This window comes from Glycine soja, chromosome 10, assembly GCF_004193775.1.
Source record: "Glycine soja cultivar W05 chromosome 10, ASM419377v2, whole genome shotgun sequence".
NCBI classification, from domain to species: Eukaryota; Viridiplantae; Streptophyta; class Magnoliopsida; order Fabales; family Fabaceae; genus Glycine; species Glycine soja.
In genome coordinates, this window is record NC_041011.1 from 5662797 (window position 1) to 5688517 (window position 25721).

A 25721-nucleotide genomic window follows, 5' to 3' on the forward strand; every position below is an offset into this window, starting at 1 on the left:
TTGTATATATCCGTATAATTCAAAAATACATTAGTTTAAAACTTTAGATCAAAATACTTTTTGAGTCATGAAACTTCATTAAAAAATATTTTTGATGCATTATTTTACATTTTCACGTAATATTAGTATGTTGAGACAGCATGTAATGAGTTTGACAACTTATCAATATAGTTAAACCCACAGAATAAGTTGTCTAGAAAAAAATTTGTTGAAAGAAATTATCTTTACTAGGATTAGTTTTATGACCTTTAACTATGAACTACTTTGATTTCAACAAATATATATATATATATATATATATATATATATATATATATATATATATATATATATATATAATATGTTATGCTTACATTAAGTTGGAATTAAACTCTTATAAAATACATTCAACATAATAATATAACGTAATAATATACTAGTTATGATCATGAATTATATGTTTAAATTATTATTTTTTAAAATAAAAATATTCTAATAACATAATACCAATATCAACTTAATGTGTTTTATTTTATAAAAAAATCAACTTATGTTAATGTCCATGTAGTTATTATGTTTCGGCTTGTTAATCCAAATGAGTTTTAATACAATTGTACTCAACTTCAGGGAGACTACTTTATCTTTAGAGAAACAGACGACGACCACAATTCAACAACTTATTACGTACAAGTGTTATGGATTTGCAGGCATAGCCGTAAGGTCTATAAGGACAAAAACGCCCAAGGACAATGTGTGACTCATTCCATATAATATCTATCTATTAAGGGCACCAACTAATTCTAAAGTGTCAATGACCTTCACATGCACCTACCACTTTCTCACATCGGATATTGCATTTCACTCATAGTAAGGAAAGGAAGGGGACCTCACCTCACCATCTAAGCAGAACCAGCAAAAATCATGTACAAATTCACCTTGTATATAAAATATTGTTCAGTAAAAATATGAAAAAAAAAATACTAGTTTAATTATTGAATTTAATTTATTCTGTAAGAAACTAAGCCATGTAATGTTACTATATGCTTTACTTTATTTATAATTATAATTATAATACTAATTAATGCCATCCATTCTAGGAATCTTCAATAAAGTTTATGATTAACGAACCATTGTAAGGCCAACCATAGCCATATCAGTGTGCAAAATACTTGTCAAAAGGGGAATCACGACAGTGATCGTTTCATTAATTTGCCCAAGCTCAGACCTTACACCTCTGCATCCTATCCTCTAGAAGAGACGAGTAAATTCTTATCATTCACTTGATGATTCAAACTTCAATGCATGGTATAGGGGTTATCTATCTCTTAATACTAACACTAGATCAAACTTCTCACTCTCAATATCACCGGGCCCATGATAATATAGAATTTTAAATATGTTTTCAGTCTAAAAATGTCAAGTTTTGATTCCAATCCCTTTTGATTTGTATTTTGTTTTGGTCTGTTGGAATTTTTGAACTGCTGCGATATGGAGTGTTGAATTTTTATTAAACATGAGATGTGTACTGTCAAATACTTTTTACTTGTGGATAGTTAATTTTAAATTTTAAAAAAGACTAAGATGTAAAAGATGAAAATAGAAAAGACCAAAATTAATATTTAGCATATTTATAAAATCTAAACATATTCAAGTCAATTATACAGCATGCACAAAAGGAGGCAATGTGACAATGACACTTTCTGAATAAACCAACTGGTTGAACTTAATCCCCAAACTGTTATCCTGCCATTTCATGTGGTGGGAACACTTTCTGAATAAAATCCAGGAAGCGACGCGAGTAGAATGTTGGATCCACTGCCGAGATAGACAATGAATCGAACTGAATTGATTTGTATGCATGTTCAATCTTCTTAGTCATGTTGTACTCTTGCAATATGTCAATTATACCCAGGTAAAGTACGACATCATAAGCCTCATGGAACATTTGCATTTCCTCTTTTCCTGGAATCTGTTCTGCCCTCGCTGGCATGTTCACACCTAGCTGGATTTGTAGTCTGCATAACAAGTTGCAAAGTAGGAAAAACCCTCAGCCTACAATATTTACTATAGTAAAGTGAAATGCCTAGACTGTTAGGAGAAAAGAAAGGGATAAGATCTATCTCTTCCAAGACAAATAGCCATATAAAGTCTATCAATGTGCAACAAGTATGACAGATGTTTAGGGTTCATAAAGATTCGAGCACCGAGGGATTGTTAAGAAAGTTTAAGAATTGCAAATATTTTAATTTGTGGCAGAGTACATATATTTTCTCCACCTTGAAATTTATCAATCAGCTTCCAGCATTGAAAAATCACTTTTCACGGGTGATTGAGATAGCCTAACGGGAATTAATTTTCAAACAGGAGCATCCATGCATCCTTTGGCAATGACCAGGTGATCTCTCAATCACACAGCACAATTGTCCTTAAAAGTAGAAGTGTCACAACATCCCAAATTTGTTTATAATTTATGAACATAGAAGTGATAAAGAATTTGGAGGTGCAAGGTTCAAACATAAAAATAGGATAGTTGGACCACTGTGATTTTGAAAATGATACATAATATTAAAGAAACCATACCTTGCTGTACCGGGTAGAAGTAGATCCACCTCCTCATCCCCAGCAGCCGAAGCTCGCAATCTGCTACCCCTAATGTGTGACCCTACAACAACACTATCATCATCTGTACCCCGAGGGACCAGAACAAGGCCTTGTGGATAGTTGGATCCTTCATCCTCTAGAGGGTCTGCAGTTGGTCATTAGTGAAATTTTGAAACTAATCAGCTCCATGATTACAATTCTAGTATAAACTTCGTACCCCATTGCCCAGAAGCTCTTCGCTATGCAATGATAAATCATGCTGAAACTTGAAAGCATAATGATAGACAAACAGATAAGCCTTTCAGGCTTTCTAAAATGGTGTGGTGCCTAACCATTATCATAGTTGTGAGTAAAACTCTGATTAGATGTCAACCAAATTAAGCACCTAGATAAAACAAGAAAAAAACTCAGGAAAAAAGAAAGGAAAAGTAAGCCACTGGGTTTTTACAACACTGCCCCGAATAATGGCTACTAACATAGTTTAAGTAGAAAATCCAAACTTAAGCCAAGCCTATCAATCTTACGCAAGTAAACAATCAGCACAAAATTGTAAATAACAAATGAGATGGACATTAGCCAATTTGGAATAAGAAAAAAGTTGTTTCCAGAAATAGCCCTGATCAATTTCATCATCTACCCTACCTAATAAAAACCAAAAGCAGTGTTTATATTGTTTGCTGGTCACATCAATAGTTAGGGGCATAGCATTATCTCTCCAGTCTCCATTCCAGGTCACTAGTTTCATATTTCCAATGCATGAAAACATCTAATTAAAGACACCTCGATATAAATACTTATAAATACCTATCTGAAATAAATATCAACCATATAAAGGCAAATAATAAATCAGTAGCTTTCTAGGCCGGATCAGATACCCACCTTCCTCTGCAAGAATTGGCAATCCATCTGCAGTTCTATTTTGGTTGTATGGATGCAGCTGCTGGGGAGCTCGATAATGAACACCTAGGAGGAGGCTGTAATCCATTATCTGTTGTAATTCCAAAAACTTGCTGTCAATCTCAATCTGCCTGCACAAAGAGCTAATATTCAATTTTTGCAACCAGGAATTGTACATCATAAAAATTTAGGTAAACTCACCAGACAAAATTTAGGATTTCAAAAAAACACAGGCAGTTACTATTTTTATTAAGCAACAATATATTGGGGAAAACACAAAATAGATCCATTCCTAAAAAAATTGAATATGCTCAATGTATACAGTATTAGAATATTTGATAACGGTTCAGCAGAACTACAAGAGACAACATATTCATAAATCCAAAATGCACAAATTAAATGATATACACGTGTTTCTATTTGCTTTGTTCTTTGTTACTTTGTCAACAAAGTGCAATTTATCTTCCTTTTTCTTTATATTCTCAGTAATAAAATTTATTTTTATAACAACAAAAAACAGAAAGGAAAATGCAAAATCAAAGAAAATATTTTGTAAATACCCCTTACTTCAATAAAGACTCCTGCCAAGATGGTTCCAAGTAAAAGCAGTAGTTCAGATCCAAATCTTTAAGAGTGGTGTTTTCATCAATTTCTATCTTGTCCGAAGAACGTCCAAGAGATGAACCTTTCAAATCATATCTCCTATGGATCCTTAATTCTGTGCAGAACATATTTCCCATCACGACAAAGCGAAACTGCAAAATAGAAAATTAGATATAAGTATTAGCCTCCTGATAAAATGTAGATTATTAAGTCATTTTGCATGAAAGATGTTAAGTCTTTTTTTTTTTTTGGAAGGCAGAAAATATATATTATTAAATAAACTTAACAGTACCAAGGGGTACTGGTTGTAAGATAATACAATGCACCTATGGTGCTGCCCTCCAAAATAGAAAAATCCCAAGCTAACCCAACAAGTAAAGGAAAACCCCACCCAGATTAACCAAAGGAATCCGAGATATTGGTCGACCAATGATTAAAACTAGTGTTGAAGTCTTTCTCTCTAGCTTTTAACCAAGACCAAACTAGAAATAGAGCATCTTCCATGACTTTAGAGGAGTAAAAAATTTTGCCCTGGAAAATCAGAAGGTTCCTATGCTGCCATATAGTGCTAGTTAGAGCAATCCACCACCCACACCATCTACTATAATTTACTGCTGCACCAAAATCATCGCAAAATTGAACAAAGTGGTTTGCTAGAGAAGCTGGAAGAGGTCCTACTACCTGAATCCATCTCATGGATTCCCACCACAAGCCTATTGTCATTTTACAATTGAAGAAGAGATGACCCGCCTCCTCCTGCACATAACCACACAGAGGACAAACAGCTTCCTGGATGGGCACATTTCTGCTTAGAAGATTATCCCTAGTGGGGAGCCTGTCTTTAATAAGCCTCCAAGAAAAAACCGCAGCCCTTGGGGGGATTTTCAACTTCCAAATTATCTTGAAAGTCCTCCCATCTGAACCAGATGTAATGGGGTTCATCATTAACCTATAAGCTGACTTAGTGGAATACACACCACTAGGTTCAGCCTTCCACAGCATGGTGTCTTTCACATGTCTCTGAATAGGGATAGAAGTGATTTCCTCCATAAAGTCCACTGCTAAGTCATTTTCATGATCAAATAAGTTCCTCCTCCACTTCATGTCCCACCTCCAACTATCCTAAGTAAAATTGTCCATCATTGAAATGAGATTTTTTTGCTGTCTACTAATTAGAAATAACTGGTTATACTTCTGCTCAAGAGTGCAATCTTCCCCTAGCCACTTATCTGTCCAGAAGTTAATTTTATCCCCACACCCAACCTTCCAAGCCATATTTTGATGAAAGATGTTGTGGTCAGACTGATGATACAGCTTTCTAAGGTCCCTCCACCAGTGGGAATACCCCCCTTTGTCTCGGCCATTCTGGAATTCTGACCAACCTCCATATTTGGAAGTTATAATTCTAGCCCATAACTGCTGCTGATCAGAGGCTAAGGCCCATATCCATCTACCCAGCAAAGCTACATTGAATTTAGAAATATCCTTGATCCCCAGCCCCCCATCAATCTTGGGAAGACAAATAACATCCCACTTCACCCAAGGTATTTTCTTATGCTCATGATCTCCCCCCCACAAAAAATTCCTTTGCAAGGATACCAATCTATGAACTATCCTTTGAGGTATCTTGAAAAAGGATAGGAGATAAATTGGAAGAGCATTCAAGACAGAGTTTATGAGGGTGATCTTCCCACCCATAGATATATTTTAGTTTCAAATTTAGTTTCAAATTTTTTGATCAGAGGCTCCCACACCAACCGGCTTGAAGGTTTAGCTCCAATAGGAATACCCAGGTAATAAAAAGGGGTTTCCATTTGCCTACAATTCAGGATTTGGGCTGCTTCATGGGCCCAATTAACTTCACCTCCTAAGATCCCAAACTGACTTTTAGCAAAGTTAATCTTCAGGCTAGAGGCCAATTCAAAACCTCTAAGCAAGGCCTTCAAAACATAGACATTCTCCCAAGCAGCCTCACCCACAAAAACTATATCATCAACATACTGCAGAATATTGGTGGGTTCTTTTTTCTTTCCAACCAGGTAGCTTCTATATAGAATTTTCTGGACTGCTTCCCTCATCATTCCAGTGATACCTTCTCCTACTATATTAAAGAGCAAAGGGGCTAAAGGATCCCTTTGTCTCAATCCTCTAGTAGGAACAAACTCCTTTGTAGGACTTCCATTAACTAGAATTGATATGGTTGCTGATTGGAGGCAGGCAGAAATCCATTTTCTCCATTTGAGACAAAAACCCAACCTTAGCAGCATATAATCCAAGAAAGACCAAGAGACTGAGTCATAAGCCTTTTCAAAGTCCACCTTGAAAACCATTGCTGGCTTCTTGCTCCTATTAGCTTCCTCAATCACCTCATTGAGAATCAAAATACCATGAAGGATATGTCTGTCTTTAATGAAAGCTGACTGTCTTTCATCAATTAGACCAGCCAACACATGCCTCAATCTGTTTGCCAATAGCTTGGCTACCACTTTGTACATGTAGCCTATCAAAGAAATTGGTTTATAATCATTAAGGGACTGAGGATGATTTAATTTGGGAATTAAAGCCAGAAAAGAAGCATTGCTGCCTCTAGGGAAGCTGCCATGAACATGGAACTCATCCACAAATCTTCTGAACTCAGGTTTCACCACTCCCCAAAACTCTTTGATAAAATTGAAGTTAAAACCATCTGGCCCAGGACATTTATCCCCACCACAGCTCCACACAGCTTCTTTGATCTCTTGATCTGAGAAAGGGGCAGTCAACTCCTCCCTCTGCCTTTGATTAATTGTAGGGAACTGGACCCCATCCAGAGTAGGTCTAGAATAATTCTGTTCAGTGAATCTATTAAGGAAGAAATTAACAGCTTCATTCTTCACTAAATTAGGTTGTTGGACCCAAACCCCATCAATGAGAATTCCTTGGAGAGCATTGTAATTTCTTCTGAAATTTATGACTTTGTGAAAATATGCTATGTTGCAATCACCTTCCTTTAGCCACTTGGCCCTAGATTTCTGCCTCAATAGAGATTCATAGGCATTTGAAGCATCCCACAGATCTTGATGTAAGGATTTTTTAGCCTTAACCTCATCATCAGACAGAATTCTATCAGAGGCTAAACTTTCCACTTCATTTAACATCTGCTGAAGATTCTGAATCATCTTACCATTAATATTCCCATTTTCTTTGCTCCACTGCTTTATAACAACTTTTAAATTCCTCAGCTTGTTTTTGAGCACAATTCCCCCCAGCCACCTTGCTGATCTCTACTCCAAGCCTCCCTCACCATTCTTTGATACCCTTTTGATGAAGCCACCAATCAACCACCCGAAAAGGCTTAGGGTCCCAGTCCACCATCTTAGTTTGCAAGATGATTGGACAATGGTCTGAAAAGTACCTTTGAAGGACATGTTGACAACTATCAGGCCAAAGAGATAACCACTGCTCTGAAACCAGGAATCTATCAAGCCTGCTCTTCACACTACCATTGGGCCTAATCCAAGTGAAACTACTACCAACACACTTAATTTCCTGAAGCTCCATCTCAGATATCCATTGATTGAAATCTGAGATGCCATAGGAATCAACACTTCTTTGAGTTAAGCTAATTCTTTCCTCTTGACTTCTAATGCTGTTAAAATCCCCAAGAAAACACCATAAACCATTAGGATTAGAGGTCTTCAGCTGTCTCAAATCATCCCATAAGACTCTCTTCCCAGCAAGGTCACAAGGGGCATAGGCATTAACAATAAACAGCCTCTGATTATTATTGACACACCTCCCATCAAGCAATATAAAGTTTCTACCTTTCTCCCTCCTATCCACCTCAAAAGTTAAATTATTCCATATGCATAACAGACCACCAGCTGCCTGGACTGAGACACTATCCCAAGAGGCAGTAGAATCCCCCCATATGGCCTGACAAATACTATTATTGAAATTCTCTTTTTTAGTTTCTTGAATACAAACAAGATCCACCTTGTGTTTTAAAATGAGCCTTCTAATGGCAGCCCACTTAATTCCCCTCCCCAAACCTCTGGAATTATAGGAGAGGATGATCATGTTTGATGTTTTTTAATTCCCATCTCAGCTGCCACCTTATTATCTCTATTATCCATGTCTAACATAAGCCCCTTGACCTTCTTAGAATCCTCCCCATAAGTCAAGCCCATTTCTTTTACTAGAGCACATTGCTTTTCTATGGGGTCCCCTTGGAGTGATGACAACAAATCAGTTTTTGAGACTGAGTTTAAGTCCACGGCTGGTCCTTTAAGATGTTGGGCCTTTCCACTACTTTCCATCACCTCCTTTCTTCTAACATAGACCTTTGTAGCTGAATGAGTTGGGCCATTTATCCGCTGGCCCAAATCCCCTCTTACTTCCCTTAAGACATTTTGACCACTGGGTATATTGACTTTGTTGTTCTTCTTTATGGTCATATTGCTGCTGTGTGGCAGAAATTCCTCAAAAGGCTTATCCTCCTCCTTATCCCCCTCTGTGCTTATAGCTGTGTGTCCGAGAATATCCTCAAAAAGGTCTCCCTGCTGACCCTCCTCTTCATCTTTGTCCCTGTCTTTTACTTTTTCTATTTGCTTGCTATCCCTCAGTTGTCTTTTATCCTCAGCATTTAAAGCTATACCTTTCTGGGAAACTTGGCCGTTGATGGGTTCCTGCGCTGCACCAAGACTATCACATGGATGTCTTTCTTCGTTGTCGACAAGTGATTGGGTCACGTCATCACTGTCGATGACAGACCGGTCCAAACAACAACGACCAAGGGATTGGACCCAGTGGTCACGGCGGGCCTGGGTCGAAAGGGGCTTACTCCATTGGTTGGAATAGTCACCGACGATGTCGTCGAAGCCTCCGTCGGAGAAGTCGCCGCGAATATTGGCCCCAGGGGTTTTGTCACCGACGATTACAGGGATGTTTGGCTGAGTCGAGAAGGGTGATGGAGGGAGCCAACTAGTGGTTCGGTTGGTCTTCATCTGCGTACCCATTCTGGTCGTGTCCTTAACAACGTCGATAGCGTATTCAACTCCGTCGATGATGGCCGGCACCGTCTCCTAGATCGCCGATCTTAGTTTCGTCCGAATCAGAATTCGCGCTACGTCCATCCGCCGCCGTTCCTCCACGTTTTCGTCCACTTCCACCATCTAGCCGATGTCCACCAACACCTTCTCCATGTGTTCCGCCTCCCACACAGCCGGCGGGAGTCCCCATAGAAGGACCCATGTGAGACTGTGGGCTGGACGAGGACCATTTCTGAAGCTCCAAAATGGGTGTAGACCCATTCGCCATCTCTTCATTTATAAGTCGAGCAGCCTTGGATTCATCCAGGTAAGGGAAGATAATCCAATCATCAGCCCAGTAACAGGGGTTAACTTCTAAGTCTACCACCCATTTTAGCTCCTCCTCCACCCTTTCGAACATACCTCTGTTCTTCAATCTCCCTACCCAAGCCTTCTGAAACCATTCATTGTTCTCCATGTTTGAGCTCAAGACCACTGGCCTATGAGTAGCCCTTTTAGCACGCTGAGGGGCTTCCTTCAGATTATAAGAGCGTCCTTCTCCAAGTGTCACCTCCCTAACCACCTCAACGAAGGATCGAGGTCTTCCACCATTAGATGTGACTTTCGTGTCCTCCTGAAAACCTTTGGGCACCTCTTGAATACTCACCATTCTATGTGTGGAGGTACCATTTTGGTTTGTACGAAACACCTTCCCCCTGCCAAATTTTGGTCTGTTAACGAACATTTTCATCCCTCCAATGAAGATGTTGTTGTCTAGTTGCCTTTCCAACCTCTGTTCATCCACAACCTCTTTAAACTTGACAAAGCCAAATCTATGGCCTTTCTTGTTTTTGGATTTGGAATAAAAACTTCCCACACCTTTCCCCATTTCTGGAAAATCTGCCATAAGTCTTTCTCCTTTATCCCTTCAGGGAATCTAGAGAAATAGAAGGTCGTTACATCTTCCTTGTTTCTCCATGTCACCTTCCTATCTTGCCATTGGTGTCTGCTCCTTTCCACTCTGCCTCTGTTTTCTGCCACGTTCGTTTTCCTCCTATGTGTTACTTCGACCCATTCTCATTGATTGGTGATAGAGTCATTATCGTCCTCCTGTTCTGCACTCCATCTCTCTTCAAAGCTCCTTTGTTGGTTGTATCCTCCATCTCTGCTGTTCCATCTTCTATCTCTGGTTCGAAGTTTGCCGCCAGCATGGCATCTTGGAGATGTACGTCGTTGATGTCTCTCCCTCGCCACATCATTCCATCGAAAACTCCTTCTTGCGCTTTCGTTCCTCCTCCCATTCTCTTCCCCTTTCTCTCTCTCTCTCTCTCTCTCCCTCATCTCTCTCATAATGTCGCTATAATCAATATGGCCAAAGAGTTAGGAAAGATGTTAAGTCATGATAGGTTCAAATATTTGATGTGGCACATTTGCTTTATGAAAAATCTTGTACTTTTTGATATTCCGGAATTTCAAGTTTTAAGGTGCAAGTTGAGGCAATAGTAATAGATAAATGCTCCAGAAAATGACTCGGGTGCAGAAAAATGCACATTACCTTTTGACCACTCGAAGGTATAATCCTGTGCAGACCAAAAAATTTTGTGATAAGTGTATTATCATATGTCTTCACATGGTGATGATAGTCTGGAAGCATTCTTAGAAGAACCTACATTTCAAAATTTGGTTATCACAATTTTTTTTAGTGAAAAAGAAGTAGAGAAGAGCAAGTGAATACTAAAATATCATTACTAAGCATATGCTCCAATGAGTTTGATTTAATATTCAAAAGTGTTAGCTAAAGGGTAAATTTCCTTTTTCATTTTTTACTAAAAAAGTAGTTTTATTAGAGAGATATGGAATTAGGAGAAGCATAAAATGTCATACAAAATCAACCCAAAAATAAGAGAGAATTCAACAGGGAAAAGGAACATAAAATCAAGAATGTGGTAAAGATGTCAATTTTCTCCACATGAAACAGTCACGTGAAAATCTGCAATTGAGTTAATGAGACGGTTATGTAACTTGTTTTAAGTATTTCATATATATATATATATATATATATATATATATATATATATATAATATTTGTTTTATTTGAACCCTATTATTGCTAAAGGCCAAGTTTAGTATACTTTTATAATTTGTGTCACATTTTAATCGTCATCCAGTGCACAATGATGTCATCATCAGCACTTGTTGCAAGTGGGTCACTGATAAGTGATAACAATGCCAAAACCAAACAGGTGTTATGGATATATGAAATGCTATTAGATGCAGAATTCCAGCAATGTCAACCTCAGAATCTGAATGGAGTTCAAACTGTATAATGTATTTTGAACTCCAAAAGAGAACCAGTAGAAAAAAAGCCTCCAAGGAAGCTACAGATATCTGCAACTGCAACATATGCCAACGAACAAGATCCAGATAAAATAAAATACCTTCACTTCAGATCTTCGCAGTGTCTTAATCATGAATCGATCATCTTGAGACAGGAAAAAGACACTACCACTTTTCCCTGGAGAAGAAAGTTCCCTCAGAGCATCATTTCCACAAATGGACATCATATAGTCAGCAGCATCAATCTTGAACAACTCTCTCAAATTTCTGCAACAGGTCACAAGGTCATATATAACAATCACATGTAAAGTGAAAGGAATGAAAAAGAGAGAAGGAAAAAAGGGGGATGTAACAGTAGTTCCTTACTATGTATACAAACACGATTGTAGAAAATTAAAGGCCAATTATTATTATGATTAATGATTTTCTTTTTTTTTCCTTATCTTTATTTTCATATTTATCAAGAAAAAGAATGCATGATTCTATTCGTCTCAGATTATCAACTAGGCAATTTGAAATGGATACTCAGAATCAGGTGCATAAAACTTATAATGTACACATCCCCCTGCCCCCTTTTCTGAGAAAAATTAAGAATTATTTAAATTTAGTTACTTTAAGAGGAAAAATGGAAATTTGATGAAAACTAGTAAAATAGGATGATGCTATCAACTAATGCATAGAGTGATTATTGTGAATCAGGTGCTCAGGATATGAATATTATAAACAATTCCTCTACAGATATACAATACACCAATAACAGAGTAATTCTGAACCTAGGGCTGCATACAAAAAAAAGAAAGAATTGGTTTATGAGCATGTCTAGAGAGTAAGATCAATGATACAATGGCCCCACGAAACAAATAAGCCTAAACAAGTGTCAATACTTACCTGAACACCATAGGGCAGTAATCTTTCCATTTAAAACCCTCTGATTGATGAGGAGGTGTCAATTGAGAACCTTCTTTAGGAAAATTCATCCAAAAGCTTGCTCTAGGACCAAAATCTGATGCTCGAACTTCTCGTCTCTGTATTGGGGTAATCTTCCCCACAGTATACCTAAGCCATATTGAATCCATTTTTGACATTAGTTACGGAAAAATCCATGCAAAAGCAAATATGGATTCCAGAATAACATTTTTTTTCTTCTAAAGTAGGTAGGTCAGGTGTTTTTATTGTTTATTGGTTACCTCAGGAGTCATGACATATCTAAGTTCTACTGAAAATTTGTGAAATACAACTAAGAAGCAAATATTTGTTTATTGAGGATGAAACATCTTTTAATTGTCAAGTTATTCCCAATATCAAATAGAGTTCCTTTTCATGTTTTTGTGTGGGAAAATTGAAAAAAATAATTATTGATATAAACAAGTATTAAAATATCACTCAACTAGTAATAATTACAGATGTCCAAAGAGTGTTTGATTTTGATGATTAACCACTTGAGCCTTTAATTGTTTCTAAACTGAAAATATTCTATCAAACTGCCTTATTTGTAATTTTCTCTATTTTCAATAATCACATTTCTTTTCAGAGGAAAAACAAACAAAAGAAAAGGATGATCTCCACATTCCTTTCTCCTAGAAGCACTGAAGTGTTAGTTTAGTGAGTCTCTAAGGAAATGGGAAAACAATCTGAAAGTTGAAGCTTTACAACTAAAGCTACAAGAGTGTGCAAAAAGTCAAGGTAGTGTCTTTATACCTTATTCCGAGCTGCAAACTAAGCATCAGATCATAGCTCCGGTGACCTTTAATGATTGCTTCACCAGGTCTTTTAATTTCTTTGGCAAGTTTTTTTTGGAGCTGTTTTGCCCTTCTAGACATTGATGAAAAACTATTATTTAAAACTAATTCACTTATTAACACACCTTGCATATACTCGCGTTCCAAAATTGGGACTTTATCTCCATTTTCTGCTACAGAATCTGTTGATCCTAATCTTGAATCATGCCCAATCACTTTCTCAATAGATACCTCAAGACTCCAGCGCCTTTCGAGAGAAATATTTTTGCTACGAGATTGTTCCAGATTTAACAAGTTTCCTTTGGCGAGCTTATCAGATGAAACACGATTTGATCTCTGACTTTCACCAACCTTGACATCTCCCATATCAACTGAAGCAGCATGATGAATATGTATCTGTTTCTGTTTTCTCAAATCTGGCAACAGCCCTCTTTTTCTCAATGCATTGAGATATATTTCTTGTGCAGATGGAAGACAGCTACCTCTCGGATAGAAGGTTCCTTTGCCATCTTTTAGACCCCGTGTCCAAGTCCCAACATAGCAGCCTCCATCACTCCATGTATATGCCCCAAGCCCATGCATCATGCCATTTAACCAGCTTCCTTCAAATGAGTCCCCACTTACCCAGGTGAGAGTTCCTTTTCCTGACATTCTCCCACCTTTCATATTTCCCAAATATACATTTCCGTTGGCCCAGGTATACTTGCCTGGCCCCTCAGGTGTTCCTTGAATCCAAGAGCCTTCAAATATATCTCCATTTGGATAAACTTGATAACCCAACCCATGTTTAACATTTAATCGCCACCGACCTTTGTAGGTCAGATTATCAGGGCCAATATATGTTCCTGTACCATGGATATAGCCACCTGAGAACTCACCATCATACATTACTCCAGAAGGCCATTGTATTTTCCCATATCCATTTCTCATCCCTCGTCTCCACTCACCCTCGTATACACAACCATCTGGCCATACATACTTACCTTGACCCTCTGGAATGTTACCAAGAAGGGACCCAGAATATGATTCTCCATTAGGAAGTGAGAGTTCCCCTACTCTAAATCCAGCAACTTCAGAGGAATGACCAGCTTCACCGTTTGTAAATATAGATAAATGATCTATTTCAGAAATGGCATCAAGAGATTTTGTTCTCTCTGCACAAGAAAGTGCTCCATCCAAATTATCAACTGTGGCCACAGGGCCAGACATGCATAATGATCAAAAGGAAAATTTCCTTGTAGAATTATAACTATCCCAAATTCTCAACAGCTACAAGACAAGAAGGTTTGCATATAGGAAATCTTACCAAGAGTTTGACACTTGAAAATCTTTGTCCTTTTGACTAGAGAAGAGGAGTAAAAAAAATAAAACAAATTAGACTTATGTCAATACACAACCAAGCCTGAAGAGATCCACATTCATGTCATGTAAAAGGGGAACAGACAATGATCATCAAGAGCCTAAGAGAGCATAATGGAGTATAGAATGAAGCAAAATTAATTCTAAAAAGCAGTGACAAACACACTACTTCCTTGAAAACAAATGGCAGACCACAACATACGATCATGGTCTTAATTTGGGAAACATTATGCAATTAAATAGACACCACAACTACAATCAATAGGATCTTTAAAAGAAGATATTGACTCGTTAAAAATTAAAAGAACCAAACAAAAATCAAATGCAAAATAAGCATACATAAAATGGAAGGACAAATGCTTCCGTAGGAAACTAAACTTTTATACTGCATAAATCCAAATTGAACAAATTTACAACACTTTACCTCATCATGGGAAAATTCAGTTTATTTCATAAAAATATAGCAAATAAAACAATACAAAGTAACACAAAAAATAGAGTAGTAGTTAGTTGATGAGTCCTAAAGAAATGCAGAGAAAGTGCCCAAAAACCAAAAAATTGCTAGTCCTTCAGGATTGAAACAAACAAAGCTTCAAAATTCATTGTACAGTCAAGCAATAAGTTCTATTCCAATTTCATAAGATAGCCCCTATTATACCACCAAAACTCCTAAACTCATAGTTCAACCAACCAGTTTCGGAAAAATTCTACACTCCTTAAATTTCAATTTCAAAACATATAAACACTCTTTAAAAAAAGCAAAACAGTTGAGAAAATTGTGATTCGAATCAAACGATTAGTTCCTTGGCTTCAATTCCGTAAGGAACAAAACATATATTTAATTTCCCTGAAATCCATATTGCAACCTAAACTGAACACAGAAAAAAGCCACAAGCAACGAACAAGTAGAAGATAACAACAAATTCTCACTTGTCACACACGAATGACGATAAGCGATTCCACATTACGCACAGATACATCAAGCATCCATAACCGCAATTCAATAGAAACAACGATGCACAGAGAAAGAGAGAGAGAGAGAAAGTACCTTGAAAGTTGAAAGTGAAAGAATGAAGTCAAGTGTGTAGGTGATGAAGGCGAGGAAAATTAAAAGAGGTAGTAGATGAGGGTTGTTTGGTACAACACTTTTAAGCTTATTTTTCCACTCTCCAAATTTCGCTTTCGGACGCGATTGGTAGAAAGAATATATGGTTACACAAACACTGTGTTGATTTGGTCGGATCTCATTTTTATTTATTTATAAGAGACTACAATTCAATGTATTAAAGATTAATTGTGTTAGTAATATATATTTATTGTTACAAAGAAAAGAAAATTAAATATGACACTCTTTAAATCAAAGATTAATTCAATTTTTATAATATTGGTCCATGAGAATTTTATACGTAAAAAAAATTAAATACGAAATTATTTTACCCAAACATAAATGTAATAGGAATCTTTCAATGGGTTGTATGATCGGATCTCTAACACAAATTCGTTATTTAAACTCTGCCCTTTGTCTTTTCTAAGTTTTTCTTGAGCCCAAACAAGTGGACATGATGAGATGATATGCACTTTATTCTAATTCCAAGCAACATTTTTCTATGATTAAATATCAGTAGATATTGCTAGTATTATTATTAAAAAAACAACAAAAATTCAGACCATATGATATCATAGGCGAATGCGATGTATCCTATATGGCGTGGCGGTTGAAAAGACAAAATTGTCCGCAAAGAGTTGGACGGTACTTAATTAGTGGATATTAATCTGATGGAGTACTTATGCGCAATAATAATTGGGTTGTTATTCCCAAACAGGGCAAGTTCAGACAAAGAGTTCCCAACTATTGAAAACTCAAAATTTTGGTTACCACCCAAAATTGCAGCTAGTGCTTTTGACTATTTGATGACATCATACTCATAAGGTGTTGTTACAGGTTTTCTGTCTTCGGATTAGTTATGAAATCAAAAGTTTTGTTTGAACAATTTTTTTTAATAAATATTAACAAGAAAAAAGAAAGAAATAAAGAATGAAAAGTATAATAAAGTTTTCTCATAAACTAAAATTAATTTATACATAAGTTAAAATTATTTTTTAAGAAGCTAAATAATTTTAACATTTTTTTAAAATTTTTTTTTCTTATACAAGTGTTTGATAGAAGTTCGTCTAATCAAGATTTAATTTAAAGTTTACTATCCATCCCAAAAGTTATATCATACAGGAATTTAAGTAAAGTTTTTTTTTTTTTTTTACAATTTTTTAGAGTTTTTCAACCCAAAAAAATTCTATATTTTCCGTAGAGAAACTTTTAAAAATATATATATCTTACATCCAAATAGACATTATTAATAAATAGTAAAAAATAATCATTAAATTTTATGGTTATAGTAAAATAATAAATAATTGTTTCTATTTTTTTTTATAATATGATCATGATTTTGTAAGATAAAATTAATTCTCGTATGTTATTCAAAGACTCATGAGTCACACTCACATGATCAAAACTCAATTTTGGTTCTAACTAGTCTCAAAAGCATGCCTCTACCTCCCCTGATATCGTACTATATATGCGTATTAATTTTTCCTTTTGTCTGTGCACCTACGTCATTATAATAGTGGATAATGTTTAAATAAAACATGAGTATATAATTAGGGTTTGTAAAATTTATCCAATTGGCATGGTTTCAATAATAAGCGTAAGAAAATCTATGCAGATTTTATTCTCCTCGCGTGTATCATTCAGGGACGCACCGTTTTCAGAACCGACGATGGGATTGGATTGGTTCGGAGCTAGCTGGTTTTTGATGCGTTTCCGTTTGATGGAGACGTGGTTGGGGCATGAAATATTGTGGCCACTGTGTGCAAAACACGTTTTGTATATATGTTTGTAACCTTTTTTGTCCCCTAGATATTTCTTCAATATTCAACACATGAAAATTGACATACGAATGCCAAGGAAGAAAGAAGTTTTGCAATCTATAATATCCAGTGTCTAATTGTTGCTTTAATTTCAGTGCCGTGGGTCCAATTGCCCCTTTTGCATTCCATGTAATCTTCCATTTTGATTCTGAAAATATTTATTTTCGTATTGACATGATAATATGTTGAACTAAATTTGTATATACATTGTTTGAATGTTTGTCTAAGTACGTAGAATAACCTACACGATTGCATACATCAATTTATGTCACTTCAACTTTTATTATTTGATTAAAGTTAGTTATCTTTCTTTTTCGCGCCTTCTTTCTTATTATGATAGAAAATTAGTTGAGACTTTGGAAGAAAAAATGGTAATGATAACATTTCTCTCCAAAAGTAAATCAAGGAGCAAATACATGAGATGGGTATGATCAATTTAGCCAATTATAGTATCAACTAATTACCAACTAATTGTAGTAATATATTAAAAGGATAGCTAACAAAATAGCATAAAAGTAAATACACTATATAAATTTGACATCATCAATTGCTTGAATAAACAAGGATTTAAAAACATATTATACCAACAAAAAAAATTACATGCAAATGTCCTTTTAGACTGGTTGACTGGTTGATGACATGAAAGTTAATGGAATGTTAAGGTCATTATTACATAATCATTTAATGTTGTTACTTAACAATAAATACTAGAGTAATAAATATATCTTAAAGATTAAAATCAAAACAAAAATCTTTAAAATACTAAAATTAAGATCTCCCTATTTTATAAGAACAAAAGGTTATTTAAGTCTATTTATAATGCAAATACCCAAGTTTGACATGAAGTTGGAGTTGGCATGTTCGCAAATTAAAGTGACACGTGCTTTGCTTTGTCACAAAATATAAGGTTTGTGGTTAGGTGAATTGCATACTTTGTCACTAAAGAACATGACACCCTCCATTGAGATCCCCAAATGTGAATGAGACTTGTTTTAATCAAAGTAACTCACAAACTAATGTTCTATACATACTTAGCCTTGCAAATGATATTGAAGTTTAAAAATCATTGAGGGACACACAAAAACTATGGTGGAGTTTTTAGTGTTTGGACAATTTTTCTAATTTGCATTTGCAAAGGCAACGGGGTTGAAACAAGTTTAGGTAGAGAAAAAAAACTTTATGAGCTTTTAAGAGATGAAGTATATGTTAGATAATGTGATAATTTCTACTCCGACATACATATTTATATAATATTATATATGAAAATGTGAAATTAATTAAAGAGATTTTATAAATAAACATAAAAGAATTCACGTGGGTAAAAGATTCACATCCACGTCAATCATTAAATTAAAAACTTATCAAATAAGGGTATGAAAACATTTCCGACCCAAAACAAGATTGTCCAATTTTTACAAAAAAGAAACAAGTTAAGCAGGGGAATAACATAAATTAACATGTTTATAATATTATGCAAATAATAAAGAAACTCATGCCCCAATGCCACATTCTATCAAAGTGTTATGTCTCAGCGTCCACTAGCACGAGGTTTTTTAAAGTCATTCACATAATCATTTGCTCCCACGAACACAAAGTTCAAGATCATCACAGGATCCAAACACAAACAACACAGAGAGAGTGAATTATCACATTCCTAAACAGGTAGAGATAAACGAAAACACACACACATATAATATAAGTATAACAAACTCAACTTATCACAATTCGCATCATTTTATCATGCATTGTGTAACATCACTTGTCCCAAGAATTTAATCAAATTCCACACCTTCATATTAATCATGTGTTCAAAACAACACATCTTAAGTACAACACAACATCTCACACTCACACAATTCATTACTCACCATCACGTAACAAGTCACAATGGTCATTACACATGTGTTATGCAACAGATACACTAAGACTCAATCCTATATGCAATGTGGTACCATGTTAGTGAAAAACCTCATCGGGTGCTGATAATTGCGAAAATTGGGTTTAATTGATAGTTAATTTTGATTAAGAATGATTAAAATTCCTTTACTTTACTATTGTTTTAAATGAAATAATGAGGATTTTAATATCATTTTAATTTTTTACCATTGGGATTCAAAGGAAGGAAATTACAAGTGCTTTGGAGGAAAAATTGACACAAAAACTTGAAGAAAAAGTTGAAGAGTGGAACAACTAGCTTAGCGCACAAGACAGGTCCAGTGCGTCTCCCCGCTTAGCAGCCAGCTCAAGCTTAGCGCGAAGAGGGCCCACGAAGAAGCCCAAAGGCGCGCTTAACGTGAATCCCGCACTGAGCGCGTGATCGCCTTGCTAAGTCCAGACGTTCTCGAGCTCAGCGCGTGATCACCCTGCTAAGCCCAGAAGGGCACACTTAGCGTGGGGTCATGTGAATTTTAAGCTACCTTAGGCCTATAAAATGAGTAAGAAGCAAAGGAGAAAGACACACTAAGACTCAGAGCTCTTTATTGAATACACCCAAAGTCTGAGCTTCTCAAATAAGGGAAACCCTCCATCTCTAGCCATTATCCCCTTCTCTTCCATTATTCATCCTCTTCTTTTTCTATCCACATCAGCCCCTAAAGTGTAAAATCTCTCATGGCAACGAGAGGCTAAACCCCTATTGTTGGGAGCCTAGCAGCCAATGCCCTTGTAATGTAATCTTTCCTTACTATCTATTGAATGTAATGTCAATTTTTATTATTTTTTTTTTGTGCTTTATTTTCATTGTTATGGTCTAATCATCCATGCATCTGTTCAGGGATTAGGCATTGGGAAGTGTTTAATTTCTAAAGAACTGAAAAAGGGAATCTAAACAAATCATTGCTAGGGATAGAATGGTATTGTTTAGCCTATGCATACATTTCTAAACTTCATGCAATTTATTGTTTTATCTCTGCAAAAGGATTTGGGAGAAATAATAGATAAATTAGGCTCTTCAACGTGAGGGATCGAGGTTGAATGTCTTAGTAGATGTGGGCAGAAATTGGAATAATATTAAATAGAGAAACACATTAACATTGCATCAAAGGTAGTTAGGCATGCTAGGTCCCAACATATTTAAATTCTGAAGTCATCTTTGCATTCAAACTTTTCTACTCTTTTTGTCTTTTACTCTTTAATCTTTCTTCTTATCTTTTAGTATAATTCTTTATCTCTTGCTTACAAATTTGGGTATACATCAAATCAAATACAAACAAAGTCTCTGTGAATTTGACACTCGGACTTCCGAGTAAATTTTACTACTTGAGACAAAATTGGTGCACTTTCCAACAAGTTAACAAGTTTTTTGGCGGCGCCTAGGAGTACATGACAAGACAAACCACACATTGGTAAGTCAGGTCACTGTCATTAGGCAAAATCATAGGGAAACCAATCAGGGTCTCGCTGTTTTGTGAGAATGTTCCAATCATGTGGGATTGACACAAGCTTAAAGAAGCACTCAAATCGGATGTATTTACCCCTAAGGCCTAGACTCTGAAGAGTCTGTCAGGGCCTCTCCCTCCTAATTCAAGTCCAGCCCAAAAAATATTTTAACACATAGACTCTATTTATGAACTAGACAAAACACACGACTCCTCAATGACTCTAAAAATAATTTTTACTCGTCACACCTCAAAGTGATTAAACTCATCAAGTTCCCACAATGGATCCCATCATAATACTCATCATGCATTAACTCGCCGTCCTTAAAGGGTCTTACAGTTGTGTGATTGTACAGTTCAAAGCTCACAACTCAATGCGTATAATATCTCAACACACATGTATCTTACAATTCAACGCATACTCAATTTATCACATACATCCAATCTCAATCGTAATGTTATAATCCCAAAGCAACATGTTATCGCACCTCATGAATCATATACACATCACACAATATTAATATATACATGACACAAAATAGACTTTACCTATGTGCTATGCAATATACACAACTAGTCAATTGTTTTCAAAATCATTTTAATTCATCGTGCCTCAAAATGATTAAACTCGTCGGGTTCGCACAGTGGATCTCATCACAATACTCGTCGTGCATTAACTCATCTCCCTTAAAGGATCTTACATTTGTGTGATTGTACAGTTCATAACTTACAACTCAATGCACATAACATCTTAATACATGTGTGACCTCACAATTTAACACATACTCAACTTATCACTTACACACAGTTCATTATACTTCCATAATCCCAAGACAACATGTTATCACGCCTCATGCATCATATACATGTCACACAATAATAATATTAATATGTTACATTCATATGATTAAACTCAAACAATTTCACATAATCATATCAAAATCATAGGTTAAAAACACGAAAACACCAAGAACACTTAATTTTATCAATCAATTTGCATCAATGCATCAATTGACCCATCAAACATAATAATCTCATAATTATAATCATAAAGGTAGAATTATAATACAGTAAACATCCCAAAATAAACTCCAATTTGATTCTCTAAGGATTCCTACACTTGTTCAATTCTAACCCCAATTGTGATAAACTTATCTCTTACCTTTAAGTGGGCTCACATGTGTAGTTTGACAGTGATAATAACATCTCTAGAGGTTTCCTAATATTTCTCAAGCTTTTCCTCTGGTTGCTCTACTAGGGTTTCCAAGCGTTAGAGAAAAGGAGAAGGGATTGAAGCCTAAATTTTACTGTCTCTATGTGAGGGACATTTCTCTCTCTACAGACATTATTTCACTAATCCCAACGGTGAGAATATGAGAGAATGAGTTTCAAAAGTGCTGTCCAAATTTTAGGATGATCCAACAGTTAAGGAGTTCGAGATCATAGTTTACTGGAACATATTTGAGTGTATGCGAGAAAGGAGAGGATTTTAAGAGGAGAAGAAGGAAAAACGAATTTGGGAGAAAGAGAGAATATAGAAACATATCGTAAATGTAAAAACTGACCTAATATGTCTCTATTTATATCTATGGTACTTTGAGTTTATTATTTACTCTATTTTTCTTTATTTTATAAAGATAAACTCTATTTTACTCTTTCATTAAATAAATAACCAATTAAAACATCCATTTATTTTCTAAAACATCATTTTACTCTATTTATTTCCTAATACTATGAAACTCTTATTTTAATTAACAAAAACTTTTTTCTCTCATTTATTTAATTTCTAAAAAATTCTATTATTTTTTAAATAAAACTCCTTTTATATATTTTACAAAAAACAAGGTGTTACATATAACAACCAAGTAAGGGGTGGATTTTTAGATGAATTTTGAGTTTGTGTACAACAAAAATTATGTTTGGTCTCAAAAATCAAAATGATGAGATGACTTAATTATTAAAAAGGTCCCTTTGTTTATTTAAAATGATCAATTAAGTCTTTATATTTTTTTACTATGCAATTAATTATTTTTTTAAAAAAATGCTTCAATTATATCATTTTTTTACTATACAATTAGGTCCCTCTGTTTTAAAAGAATCATTCACGGTGATAGAAAAAAATAAAATAAAGAAAGGCACAAGAAAGTTAATGAAGATTTGATATCATGTTGCAAGAAAAAATAGATTTTAGGAAGAAAAGAATGAAATGATTTCATTGTTCTCCAAACATAAAGAAGTAAAAACATATGAAAAAGGGTTCATCAACTAATAACCAACTAATTGTAGTATTAGTTAATAGACTAATGAATAGATTACAAAATAGTAACAAATTGACTAAATTGTAAAATTCTTTACCATTAATTGTGATACAGCTTAAAACTTCTCTATAATATAATCAAGTGATTGGACAATAAGTAATTAATGTGTTGAAATCAACATTAAATCATTTGGATACTATCCGAATTTGATCCTTGACAAAAATATATTCTTGATCAAATTTTAGTCATCTTCCGACTGAACTCCGAATTAATCAGAATTTCTTTCCCATGATGAACTAGATGTTTAAGAAAAAATAATAAATATTATATATGTTGAGAATTTATGAATTTGGTTTTATTATTAATTAATGGGATATACTAAAGTTGTTGTTATAATAGTACATTATTTGATACAAGTGTAATTTTCTTTTATAATCGACAAATAATAATAATTGAATTATCATTAAATAGTGTAAATTACAAATAAATCCTTTTTGATCTTTTTTCTTTTTCTGAAAGTAAGATATTCTCGTAGTAAAAAATCATGAAATTAACTTTTGAGACGCAGAGACTGTCGAAGTGAATTTTATCTCTCATAATAAAGTTTTTTTTATACACATAATAAAAAAATCAAACTTTTATTAACATGCTTAAAGAAGTTAGTTATTTACCAACTGTGTTGAACTTTGTTGATAAATCCTTATTTTAAAAGTACTGGGACTTGGGATATCAAAATAATCATTTAACTAATGTGCTTGCAACCTTCAAAAAATAATTTAGTGTACTAGCACTTTATTAGATGAAGGTAGTATTATTAATCAAAAAGGTTTTGTTATAACCTCGGAATCAAATTCAAATTCTTTCTTTTTAGCTGTTACTTATTATTTATGGAATAAATATGGTTTTTTTATATGAATATAAATCTAAATTTTCAGTTTTTTTCATATATAATTTAATCTTTTATGTTATTTTTTGCTAGTCTGGGTGACTTTTTTTGCATTGGAAAGTTCTAATTCAAATTAGACTTTATTTGTATTCATACATATGTGAAATATAGATCAAGATCAAACTTTTCTCCATCCACACAATATCTTAATATCTTTCCTATATATGAAAAATACAAATATTTAATTTTAAGTATTGTTAAGCTCCAATTAAATATTAGTCTCATGACCAGTTCAAAAGATCAAAATTTGTGGAGATATCTTGATGTACTATTAAGGAACCTAAGACTTTAATTACGATGATATCAAACTAAAAAAAATGTATTATATATAATATCATCATTTCTCGTGAGATCAAGGCAACTTGTTATTTTGAAACACCAATATGCAAATTAGGTATGTTACCACACCGATAAGAACTTTGGCTTATGCGGAAAAGAGATGAAAAAGGCAAATATATAAAGGTAGAGAGAACATTGCATGTCAATAGCTAGGCAGCAAAACTTCTAGAGTCAACCTTTAGCCAGTGAACCAGATTCCCTGAAAACAAAACTCACACCTCAGAGAAAGTAAAACTTGAGTAAGAAAATTCCAAATTCAGACCACACAACTTGGCAGAAGAATAATGTTAGGATCAAGTGGAAATGATAGGATGCTTCCACTTTCTGAAAGCGTCCTTTCGTTCATATTTAAATTAAAAATCCCAAGATACGAAATGGGTTTGCGGTTGTTTTCATCGTTCGAACTCTTTTGTACAGTTTACGTCATGAATAAATTAAAAATAATGTAAGTTATAAAGTTCGTACAATGTGTGCGAACTAATGTAGTACATGGAAATGGAATCCACTTTATAGACAAACTCATTAGTAGGTGGGGGGGTTAATGAAAGCTGTCCATTATATTCTTATGGTTTTCTCTAATGGCTTCATGGGCCTACCAAACTTAGCGTGGATTTTAATAGATGATTATTTTAGATAAACTCGTTGAACGAAATGATCAGATAATAATTAAAGGTAAGCATGCATGAAGATAATGTATTTTAGTTGGTATCAACAGCATTTTAATTTGAGTTCCAAGTACTTTCATGGTGGGCTGCGTTGCATGCTTCGTAATTTGTATAACGAGTGTGACAATGATCACGAAATTAAAAATTTTCTAACTAGGTTGCTTGCTAGGATTTAAGCATAAGAGAAGAGTCAAACTCAAAAGACTATTTTATTAGGTAGAACTTCGAAGTTTAAATATCACGTCAAATAGATTATTTTTACTTAATAGATTCCTAACGTTTTATTTGAAAAAAACTTCTCAATAAGTATTTATAAAAAAATATAAAATAAATAAATTTGAAAGTAAGCTATATTTACATATTTTTATCTGGCATAGTATCATTAAAAGAAGCGAAAGTAGAAGTATTTTATATCTTTTTGAATTAAAGTGCAATTATTAAAAATATATATACTTGGGGGTGTTCAAAATATTTTATTTGTACAATTAATACTTTTTTATTGCATTATTATAAAAACTCATTATTAAAAAATAACTATTCCAAAAATAATTATTGTATATAGTTTTGACATCCAGTTGCGTGAAAATAATTATTTAATTTTGATTATACTTTTTCTTCTTTGATTTAAATTGAATTTAGTCATACTATCAATTTTCTCCTATTTAAAACGATTAAATTGTATTTTAT

The 25721-nt window shown here is 34.5% G+C and overlaps 1 protein-coding gene across 2 annotated transcripts; it reads right to left on the reverse strand.

Moving 5' to 3' along the window:
- Positions 1 to 1570: 1570 nt before the first annotated feature.
- Positions 1571 to 15723, reverse strand: LOC114372086 (phosphatidylinositol 4-phosphate 5-kinase 9-like). 2 transcript variants are annotated; one of them, XM_028329478.1, is made up of 9 exons: positions 15573 to 15721; positions 13125 to 14507; positions 12315 to 12482; positions 11528 to 11693; positions 10645 to 10755; positions 4045 to 4232; positions 3460 to 3608; positions 2560 to 2725; positions 1571 to 1994 (listed from the first exon to the last, which is right to left on the reverse strand). In XM_028329478.1, the coding sequence occupies exons 2-9, from the start codon at positions 14372 to 14374 to the stop codon at positions 1718 to 1720; spliced, it is 2475 nt and encodes an 824-aa protein (XP_028185279.1). In that variant the 5' UTR covers positions 14375 to 14507; positions 15573 to 15721; the 3' UTR covers positions 1571 to 1717. The 2 variants fall into 2 exon arrangements, with proteins under 2 accessions (XP_028185279.1, XP_028185280.1); XM_028329479.1 differs by lacking the exons at positions 1571 to 1994; positions 2560 to 2725 and adding an exon at positions 2741 to 2965 and having other exon boundaries at positions 15573 to 15723.
- Positions 15724 to 25721: the final 9998 nt, after the last annotated feature.